At 38.2% G+C, this 10,586-nt stretch overlaps 2 protein-coding genes across 2 annotated transcripts; one reads left to right on the forward strand and one right to left on the reverse strand.

Moving 5' to 3' along the window:
- The first annotated feature begins 902 nt into the window (after window positions 1-902).
- Ube4B (Ubiquitination factor E4B) lies at window positions 903-7,378 on the forward strand. The gene is made up of 8 exons (XM_011152697.3): window positions 903-1,237; window positions 2,719-3,009; window positions 3,152-3,574; window positions 3,657-5,020; window positions 5,124-5,271; window positions 5,361-6,047; window positions 6,256-6,577; window positions 6,836-7,378. The coding sequence occupies exons 1-8, from the start codon at window positions 1,214-1,216 to the stop codon at window positions 6,898-6,900; spliced, it is 3,324 nt and encodes a 1,107-aa protein (XP_011150999.1). The 5' UTR covers window positions 903-1,213; the 3' UTR covers window positions 6,901-7,378.
- A 1,102-nt stretch (window positions 7,379-8,480) lies between these two features.
- LOC105190141 (gametocyte-specific factor 1) lies at window positions 8,481-10,250 on the reverse strand. The gene is made up of 3 exons (XM_011152695.3): window positions 10,063-10,250; window positions 9,813-9,939; window positions 8,481-9,695 (listed from the first exon to the last, which is right to left on the reverse strand). Exons 1-3 carry the CDS (start codon window positions 10,174-10,176, stop codon window positions 9,445-9,447), a joined length of 492 nt encoding a protein of 163 aa, XP_011150997.3. The 5' UTR covers window positions 10,177-10,250; the 3' UTR covers window positions 8,481-9,444.
- Window positions 10,251-10,586: the final 336 nt, after the last annotated feature.

Raw genomic sequence — 10,586 nt, forward strand, 5'->3', positions numbered from 1 at the left:
CATTTCCGAAGATGGATGGAAATGCACCAATCCGAACGCAGTATTTTCATCCAGCAAGCAGTCCAGCACGAAAACAAGCACCGTGTGCCGTTGGCTTAAGACGTCTTTTCCCAATGAGAAATGATTCGTCGATCGACGTCAAAACGAGGTCGTATCGACGTCGATTTGACAATTTCGACGTTGATTCGACATCGTTTCGACATCGATCGACGAGTCATTTCTCACTAGGTTACTGATTTATGTTACAGAACGAGTAACGAGTTTGTCGTTTGCTGTCGAATCGTTTCTCCATTTATTGGGCCGTCACGCGCGGTCGCACACATGCAATATATATACGCGCATAAATGATGCCGGGAGCGTTTGTTGCACCTAGACGGCATTCGTCCATTGATTAGTTGTCACATTTGTCTTACGTCGCGGTGTCGATCGTGTTTCGAAAAAGAGATCACGTGTATCGAGACACCTATCGATGTGCGCGCGGGAGAATTCAAGTCGCCGCGATCGGCCAGAGGAATAGCGCGAATATCACTAAGCATCGCAGTCGTGTACACAAAGCCACCGTTGTCCTGTGGAATCGATCGCGCGAGTGAGTGATGAAGAATTAGCGTGAGCGAGTTTTAACGGCTATCGTCGCAGAAACACGATCCTCTCGAGTGGATCCGCCAAGGCCCGTAATCGCACAAGTTGGACAGCGGAACAGTTGGAGATTCCCGAGCTTTCCTTAATTATGTGTACCGTCTAAAATGGATTTATAAGTTCCTCCCATCGCGCGAGACGACAGAGAGAGGACAGTGTGCGAGAGAGGGGCGCGAAAGAGGGAGGGAGAGAAGTGGTAAGCGAGAGAGAGAGAGAGAGAAGTGGTAAGCGAGAGAGAGAGAGAGAGAGAGAGAGAGAGAGAGAGAGGGAGAGAGAGAGAGAGAGACAGGGAGCGCGTGCCCCGATGCTTGTTGGTTGCTCAGCTGTTTTGAAGAATCGACGACGCAGCCTGGACAGGCAGCAGCGATCGGCCGTGACTCGGCGCGAGACCGCTGCACTCACGTCCAAACGCAAACAGATGTGGAGTGACTGTCCAAATTTCTGACACATCTCGGCCACGATTGTCGACGCAAGGAGCATCCCCTTTGCGTGCACGCACAGCGGCGGCGACGAGTGCGAATCCTCGAGCTGAGGTTGAATTAACGTTAAACGGAACGGACGGGATAAAGGAATCGCCATGAGCGAGCTGAGCCAGGAAGAAGTGAGTAGAAAAGACCGCTGTTTCACGGCGTGAATATCCGAATTCGCATCTCCTTGGAACGAACTCGACAGCGACCTGTGCTGTCTTTCCTTTGTGCGGCATTGTCCTCGATGCTGTCTTGCAGCTTTCCCTCTTTTCCCTTTTTCCCTCCAACCTTAGGATACACGCTTATTTCATATTGAGTGCAGAGAGTGTAAGCGAAAGTAGCTTGGTACCGTTGGAGGTACCGAGAGTGTAGTGCAGTTGTAAGAACAAACCAAAGGTTTGTTGTCATACCAGAATATCCATTTCTTTTAACTGCGTTCTCTGTACTCGATAATTTTTTTTTCTCTTCATGCTCGGTCTCTCTCTCTCTCTCTCTCTCTCCATCTCTCTCTCTCTCTCTCTCTCTCTCTCTCTCTCTCTCTCTCTCTCTCTCTCTCTCTCTCTCTCTCCCCCCCTCCCCCCTCCCCCTCCTTTCCTCTTTTTCTTTTCTTTAGATAAATTTGGAATTGTATTTATCTCTTTTCGAATGTAGTATTGCTTGAAAGAAAAAGTAGACTATCAGAATATACTGGCTAAGCTTTCGCTTTATCCGCGTCGCCTCGCGTTCTATTTGTCATTTCTCATTGTACTTGTATTTCTTATACTTCATGTATTCGCGTTTGTCCGCGTTCTTTTTCCTATTTGCGTGCGAACCATTAACGCGTCCCTCTATTGCGATGTTGACGTGAATTTAAATGATTTTATTTTGTAATATCAGTTCTGACAACCTTGTTTGACAACAAATGTGACTTTCTTCGCGTTAATCGTAAATAAAACAGTTCGTATACATATAACGCATAGAAAAAACTTGGATTGTTAATGGATGTAACCAATTTTATGCTTTAACAATGCAAACCTTGTCAGGAGCAAGAGGGAGGGGAGGAGAAAGAGAATAGTCCTGAACAGTTTTTTTCATGTCATCTATTTTAGCTAGTAACATGTACATATATATATATGAGTACATATATATATGAATATTTTGAGATCAATGGTTTTAAATCTGCAGATATTTCTTCCCTTGCATAGCTTCTCTATTGTTTGTTGTCATATTCCTCATTCAGATTTTGTGGACTCATTGTCTCTTTTGTCTGCTTTATTTGTAGCAACATTATGGCCAGCATAAAATCTTGCAAGTAATGAAATCATAGCTCATCAGCAAACATATATAATATGCCATGTCATTCTTTGAAAATTATGACTTTATAGTAGAAGTAATAATATGATTATGGGAATAAGAACCTGAAATTATTCTTCATATTCTTCAAAATGTAATATATTGAGATTGTGTGTTTTCTTTGTTCTCTTACTTATCACTTAAGGTCACATAGTAGACATTTAAAAATAACTGTCCTAGAACAAAGGATTCGTTTTCTTTGAAACATCTAGTAATCTTGAAAATCTCTAAAATCTTGAAAAGAATTTCAAGTCTCAACTACCTTGTTTCATTTGTGCTCTAGATGAGAAGAAGGCGGTTAGCCCGTTTAGCGGGCTTAAATACTAGTAACACGGCTGCCAATTCAACTAACACTACCGCTCCAATATCTCCGAGTACTCCAGGTCCTTCGAAAGCCTTTGCAGAACCAATATCTCCATCTATTCAGCAACAATTTCAACATGCTGAGGTTCCAATGGAAGTAGAAGAAAGCAGCGATAAACAATGCAATACCTCTGGAATAGATGTTGATTCAGGAATTGAAAATATGGAAGTTGAAGAGTCTGATAGGAAAGATTCAATACCGAGATCACGTGTAAGCCTTTATTTATCTTAAGAAAAAATTCATATTTACAAACATATCATATAAGTAACAGAAGTAAATCATTGAAACTTTTCTGTATGGAAGACCTTCTGGACTTATTCCACCATCAGTCTTTATACTTTCTACATTTTAGACAACGAGTTCTAGTATAGAAGTAACAACAGAACAAATACACGCTGTCATATCACGCGTTTTGTGCATATCGTGGAAGAGTCCTGTTGAGGGGAATATATTTCTGCCTCATACAGCAGAATATTTGCAAATACAGCCGGATGCTGCAGACATTATCAACCATGTCTTGATAGAGGTATTATGTATGTTTTCGCGGGGAGAGGATCCTTTGAAAGACATCGCAATAGACATGTCGTCGGACCGCGAGGACAGTCCGAATAGCCAAGCGAGCCCGAGTTTGTTAAGTCCTGTTGTGGCTCTTCCATCTTATGAATTACCAACCATACCGTTACCCATAGGTACCAAGTCATCTCAACCGAAAAGTCTAATTTATTTGTTAGATTGTTACTCAAAAATTGCGACTGAGGAAAGAAACCATCCAAAGGTACATTTATACATACGTCATGAAGATCAAAACAAATTTTGTTAAGTCAACTAATGTTAGCTTTCTCGTTTTTTCTTTTCAGCGATCCAGCGTACCTCCTCTTTCCGAAGTATTGGCAGTTTTGAGAGCACAATGTGTTCAGTATTCCAGCCTTGTTCTTCTAGGATTGATTGGCATCTGCCAAGCTTCAATTGTGCCCATGTGTACCACTCATCTTCTCTACCCGATATTATCGCAAACTTTGCCTCGCGGCTATCTTCATGAGCTCGTGGCCAGGACACATGGGAATCCGACAATATTCGGTAAAATATTTACTCCAGTCCTACAGGGCCTGTATCTTTCGATGCAGCAAGCGAGCTTGGTCGGCAACACGCATAGAAGACCAATCGAGGCGTTGGAAGATCTGCTAGAGATTCGCTGTGGACCGAATGGCAACATACGTCCAATTTGCCGTCTGATCACCAATCAAATTCAATTCTTGCCCGAAGTTATGACATCGGCCGCTGGTAGAGAGCTTACGAGAACCTCGTTTTTAGGACCATTTCTCTCAGTGTCGGTATTCGCTGAGGATCAGCCGAAAGTGGCAGAGAAATTTTTCAGTGGTAATCCATTTACGGACAAGTCGGTGAACGTGACGTTGCAGCAAGAACTCGAGAGCACGAGGACCTTGTTACACAAGATGTTCCACGCGATACTTGCAAACAGTAACTGCCGTGATGCTACCCTGACGTATCTCGCGACATTGCTGCGTCACAATGAAAAACGCGCGCAAATACAGACCGAGGAGTTTTCTTTGGCCGGGGATGGATTTATGTTGAACTTGTTGTCAGTTCTACAGATGCTCTCTGTGAAAATCAAACTGGATACCGTGGACCCCCTGTACCCATTTCATCCCTCTAGCTTTGTCGAGATAAAGAACGACACAAGACTGAAACTCACTTCACAGGAGGTCGCGGAATGGCAGAAGAACCTGGAGAAAACGCATAAGTGGTCGGAAGCGAAATTTCCGACTCAATGTTGGTTCCTCACACTACACTGTCATCACATCGCGCTACTTCCGGCGCTGCAGAAATATCAGAGAAAATTGCGGGCGCTGCGAGATCTGCAGAAGATGCTCGATGAACTGCAAGCCACTGAACCCCAATGGAAGGACACTCCCTTTGCGGAACACAACAAAGACTTAATTAAACAGTGGAAGCAACAATTGAAACGGCTAGTTAAATCGAAATCATGCGCAGACGCGGGACTGATAGACCCCGCTCTTCTCAGAAGGTGCTTACAGTTTTATATATCTGTGGCAGAAATCCTGCTGAGCCTTTTGACAGAGACTGCCCCAGGCGATCCTCTCCCCGAACTTCCGCTTCCTCAAGAAGTCCCGCATAAGTTTACCGCACTACCTGAATGGTACGTGGAGGACATAGCGGAATTCTTATTGTTTACACTTCAGTAAGTTTCCTCTGTTACTTCCTGGCATATTATGTTTTACGTAATGTATTTACGTAACACCTATGTGCAGTTCATGCTTAACGATAAATCTGTTCACTTGTAGATTCTGTCCTGGGGTAATGACAAATAATATGGACAATTCACTTATTACTTGGTTACTTGTCGTTGTATGTACGCCGCATTGTATACGAAATCCGTATCTAATCGCGAAGATCATCGAGGTACTCTTTGTGATAAATCCCAGTATTCAGGTAACGTATATATATTCGCAGATGACTGAACAGACTGCAATCCTCTCTGCCGAATCTGTACCGGTAATATAATGTCGTGTGTGTCACAGGGAAGAACGGAAATACTTCACTATCACGTTATGGCGCATCCTATATCGAAGACACTCCTGGCGTCATATCTCATGAAGTTTTATACCGACGTTGAGACCACTGGCTCTAGTTCTGAATTTTACGACAAATTTTCAATACGTTATCATATAAGTCTAATCCTAAAATCCATGTGGGACAGTCCGGTACATCGAACGTCGATCGTCAATGAGAGCAATAACGGCAAACAATTTGTCAAATTCATCAACATGCTAATGAACGACACCACCTTCTTGCTCGACGAAAGCTTAGAATCTCTGAAGCGTATACACGAGGTGCAGGAACTCATGTCGGACGTTAGTGCGTGGGGCGCGCTTTCTCAGGAGCAGCAGCAATCGCGAACGAGACAGCTGGCAGCAGATGAGAGACAAGCCAGGTCCTACCTTACACTAGCCAAGGAGACAGTTGCCATGTTTCATTATTTGACGGTCGACATCACGGAGCCGTTCTTACGACCTGAATTAGTCGGGCGACTGTGTGCCATGTTAAATTTCAATTTACAACAATTGTGCGGACCTAAGTGCAAAAATTTGAGAGTGAGGAAGCCGCAAAAGTACGGATGGCAACCAAGGACATTACTCAGTCAATTGGTTGATATATATTTGCATCTTGACTGTGATAATTTTGCAGCTGCTTTAGCTAGTGACGAAGTAAGTAACTCGCGATATATGTACAAATATAATGCAGTCTATTTGAAAATTTAGCCATTCTATAGAAAAATCCTCCACAGTCTTCCTATAAAATGTCGCCTTGACACTGAAGTAATTTTACAAAGAGAAAAGCTACGGGCTTTTGGCCGGATTTATCGTAAACTATATAATATAAAATTATATTTATCAATATTCATTATATTTGCAGCGTTCATTCTGTAAAGAATTATTCACTGACGCCGCGAGCAGGCTAGAGAGATCTGCGATAAAAACTCCCACAGAGATCGAGAGGTTCATAGCGCTTGCTGAGCGTGCAGCAGTGATCGCAAGGGATAATCGCGCACGTGATGCGGACTACGGCGATGCTCCTGAAGAATTCCGGGATCCGTTGATGGACACTCTTATGGAGGATCCGGTCAAACTACCATCTGGGATAGTCATGGACAAAGCAGTTATCATTAGACACTTACTCAATAGCGCCACAGATCCTTTCAGTCGGCAGCCTCTTAGCGAAGACATGCTCACACCAAGTAAGCGTACTGTTCGTGTTATTTCCTTGTTCTCTGATAAAGTCAAATTGTTTAAATAAAAAACTCGCGCGATGGACAATAGTAGCGTTTTATAAGATTGCATTTTTACGTGAAATTCGTTCGAAGAATATTCGTGTCCGAAAAATATGTCACAATTAAAATTGTAATCTTCTGTTGGAAATACTTTTTTACATCAAAACTAATAAGTCATGTTTCTGGATATATACTGAACTAATAATTATTTTCGATATATTGCAGTGCTCGACTTAAAAGAAAGGATATCTATGTGGAAACAGCAAAAAAAAAAATCGACAAATTTATAAGCGGTGCTAATTGACGAGGATTTTGCGAAGTAAAAATAAAAGTAAAAGAAATAAAAACATCACGATTCAACATGATTAATAACGATACACGATACATTGAATAATAACGATGCACGATACATTTTATCAACCCGGAAAATGTATCAGCCGAGTGCAGTTGACGAATATAGTGCAATGATCTCGCTAATGTGCAAACAATTGCGCTCAATAAATTTACAGTTTTTATACAATAAACATTAACAGACTGCAGCTAGCGAACTGCCACAATATTGCTCCAAACATACTTTAGAAACTTGTAAATAATTGCTGGCAAATGCGTCAGTATCCAAAATTACGTATTATTCATAAATAAGCTCTTTTATTTTTTACGTTCTCCGGTGTATGTGGCGGCGGGTAGCATGTTTCAGACATATCCCGCGTTTGATCATGAAAATATTATGTTAAATAGTATAAACTAGTAATATATATATAAATGAGACTATACTATATATATAAATAAATATATATATATATATATACTTCCATGAACTTCGACGTTTAAAATAAAACAACGTTGACGCAAAATTAAACATAAGGTTTGTAATTCAATGATTTAAACAGTACTATTACTTGAAGATATTATATCAGATTGCAGTATTTTGTTTATTATTAATAATTGAAATGTAAATCACGGAATTAATTTTGCACTCTTGTATTAAAGATTGTAAGAGAACATCTCGATTTATAGTCAGATGATTATAAAATGATAGAGATTTTAGCAATTATCACATCAAAGCAAGTAACATATGCATATGCAACCTTTTATAGGTAACTGCTGCATTAAATTTATATTACTTTGAAACGTATTTTGAGTAAACCATTTGCTTTTCATACATCGTGAACATTTTACTTTGAATATACCATAGTAAGACTCAGGCATTTTCGTTATTTCTGCCCGGCTATTTTATAATTTATACATACAAAAAACATTGTGAAACATTTTTCCACTTTCTAATTTCTACTGGCCAAGTCATACATGTATATATATATAACACTTCTATGCTTTTAACTACGTACACATATATATATATAGAAATATACATACACATGTATATCTCCCTTTCTGTTATACAAATTAAATATTAAATTGTTCTTTATCGTTTATTAACTATCACTTGGTCTATGTATTTTATGCTACAGATATGGATATAACATTCCGAAGAAATTACGATATTTAAGAAAACTAGCACTTATTCGTGTTATATAAAATTCTAAACTATATATTGGTTAAACATTTTTCACATGTATATATTCTATCGCGCGATTTATTTGTAATTGTTTATTTTGGAAGTAATAGTTGCATTTATTCAATGTCGTGTGCTTTCATGAAATCAAATTTTTTTGCTTGAGTAGTGCCAGATATTGTTATTTTGACAACATTAGAATACATACTGTCAATAAATGTAAATATGAACTTTACGTATTTCGCATTATATATTGTGATATTATACAGAATGGATCATGAGAAAATTGAATTGTTTGAAGCACTTGTGAATGTTATCATCCCCATATTAAGTATTGACATAGAGAAGTACAATATATAACATGAGTATTAAAACCATTTAATCTTAAATCTATAGGTAATGGATTTAGATGATACATGACTATTCTTCAGTGGTGAAATTACATGTTATTTGTTATACTTCTTGGCACTATCACAGTCTAAAATAACGGACTTGACAAAATTTAACAATCTTAATACATTGTATTTAAAATTATATATATATATATAATTTATATGAATTATGATAATCTTTGGTACACCATGTGAATTGATTAAATTGAAAAAAAAAAGAATACAAAAAAGGGGTATACAAAAATGTATTGAAGTTCACAATGTGCTTGCTATTTGTACATAGATTCAAAAAGATGTTCATCCAGTTTGATTGACATTTGTAATAATATATTTGATATGTCCTCTGCATATATATTAGTATAATTCATTAATTCATGTGAAGAAATATTTGAGATGGTACTTGTAAATATTAGGATTGATGTAAAATATAGAAATAAACAAAATTCAATGCGAAATGAAAGTATTTGGGTGAAACAACAAAATTGTTCATAAAAAGAATGTTTAAGTATAATTAATGATGGCAATTAAATCATTTTTATCTTGAGAAATAAAAAATATTTGGAGATGAAATAGCTGCTATCTTATATTTTTTTCATCAGTCTAGTCTCATACTAATATAAAAATCATAATACTTTTTGAAAAACTTAGGTTTGTAAATAATATTATGTGTAGCCATTATCCTAACATATATGCCTACTGAATTGCAGGATTCCACACATACACACATATATTCTTTTTCACATATAGTCTTTTTCAAATTAATTATTTTAATAGACAAAATTTAGTATCAAAAGATATTTGGTGAAAATAAAAATGTTAGTAGAAAAATATTATATATTCAATAACAACTAAATAAGTTTTGCTTTAAGAAATGAAATTTAAGAGAAATGTTGCTGCCCTACGAGTCTTTTCATCAATCTCATATTGGTTCAAGAGCTTCTATAATCCTTCCTGAAAGACTTAAGTTTTTCAACATAATTAAGTCTAGCCATTATTCTACCTCGTCCAATGCCTAACGAGCTAACAACTGACATATCATCTCTTATAGATTCATCATTTTGATCCATGTATGCAGGTCTTGAGATACTCTCCTCTATTTGTCCTTCCCAACTATCATCCAATGTACTTGTGGTCATATTAGATTTTGTTTTCCATGTCGACAGAGCAGGTTCACTTTGTTCTGCATATTATATGATTAAATTATACACAACTAATCAACTAATTATATTAAATTATATCTAAAGTGTCAGCATTTGTTTTATTGTGTAATTTCTGGTGAATTTTAAGTGATACTTACGTTCAATATGATTAGCTTCAACAATCTTCCTCGAGGAACATGTTTCAATATGTTCTGCAATTTCTGACTTGCTCAGACGATGAGTTGCATTAAATGGACACATGACTCTATAATTTGAGTCGTAATTCTATTGAAATTGAAATATATTTCTATAGAAAATTATTACAAAAAGTATATTTAAATGCATTCTAATATTTTGTACAATAACAAAAAACATTCTACATTTAAATATAATTTATGCAGTAATTACCTTTTCGCATTTCACAATGTGTCGTTGAATCCTCGAATTAAACACGATGTGATTTTTGTTGAAAGGACATTGCACAACCTTATCATTATCATTTAAATTCGGAAGTTTATACATTTTGCACACGTTATAATTGGTTATAATAGCAGAGAGAAGAATGAGAGCGGCCACCGGCCGTATTTCGGGGGATACGGCTAGGCGCATTTTAGATACACCATCTGACCAAAATGCGCCTAAACTACGTCCGCTAGGCGCACTTTCGCGGTGATAAAAGTAAAATGCGCCTAGGTTCGTGTCCGTACTACTTCCATGCAATGGATAGTAGATTAGAAAAAGACAGACGACAGACAATCGTTCCGTCTTTGTCTCACTACTGAGCGGCGCGCGGCAGTAAACACGAGGCGAGGTAGCGGCGATCTTATCGCTAAGCGAACATCTCTCCGCTTTTCTTTCATCTTTCACGCTCCAGAGACATCAAAAGACGCGGTAGCGTCTCGTGTCAAGGGAAGCTTGACACCTCGCTTCGT

This window comes from Harpegnathos saltator, unplaced genomic scaffold (genome assembly GCF_003227715.2).
Source record: "Harpegnathos saltator strain DR-91 unplaced genomic scaffold, Hsal_v8.6 scaffold10, whole genome shotgun sequence".
Taxonomy (NCBI): domain Eukaryota; kingdom Metazoa; phylum Arthropoda; class Insecta; order Hymenoptera; family Formicidae; genus Harpegnathos; species Harpegnathos saltator.

Bases quoted from the DNA above. Each gene is read 5' to 3' on its own strand.
- LOC105190141 (XM_011152695.3), bottom strand. From the start codon at position 10,176: ATGTATAAACTTCCGAATTTAAATGATAATGATAAGGTTGTGCAATGT. The intron at 9,940-10,062 runs GTAATTACTGCA...CAATTTCAATAG, and splicing joins ACATTGTGAAATGCGAAAAG to AATTACGACTCAAATTATAG. The intron at 9,696-9,812 runs GTAAGTATCACT...TATAATATGCAG, and splicing joins TGAAGCTAATCATATTGAAC to AACAAAGTGAACCTGCTCTG.
- Ube4B (XM_011152697.3), top strand. From the start codon at position 1,214: ATGAGCGAGCTGAGCCAGGAAGAA. The intron at 5,021-5,123 runs GTAAGTTTCCTC...GTTCACTTGTAG, and splicing joins TTCTTATTGTTTACACTTCA to ATTCTGTCCTGGGGTAATGA. The intron at 6,048-6,255 runs GTAAGTAACTCG...TTATATTTGCAG, and splicing joins CTGCTTTAGCTAGTGACGAA to CGTTCATTCTGTAAAGAATT.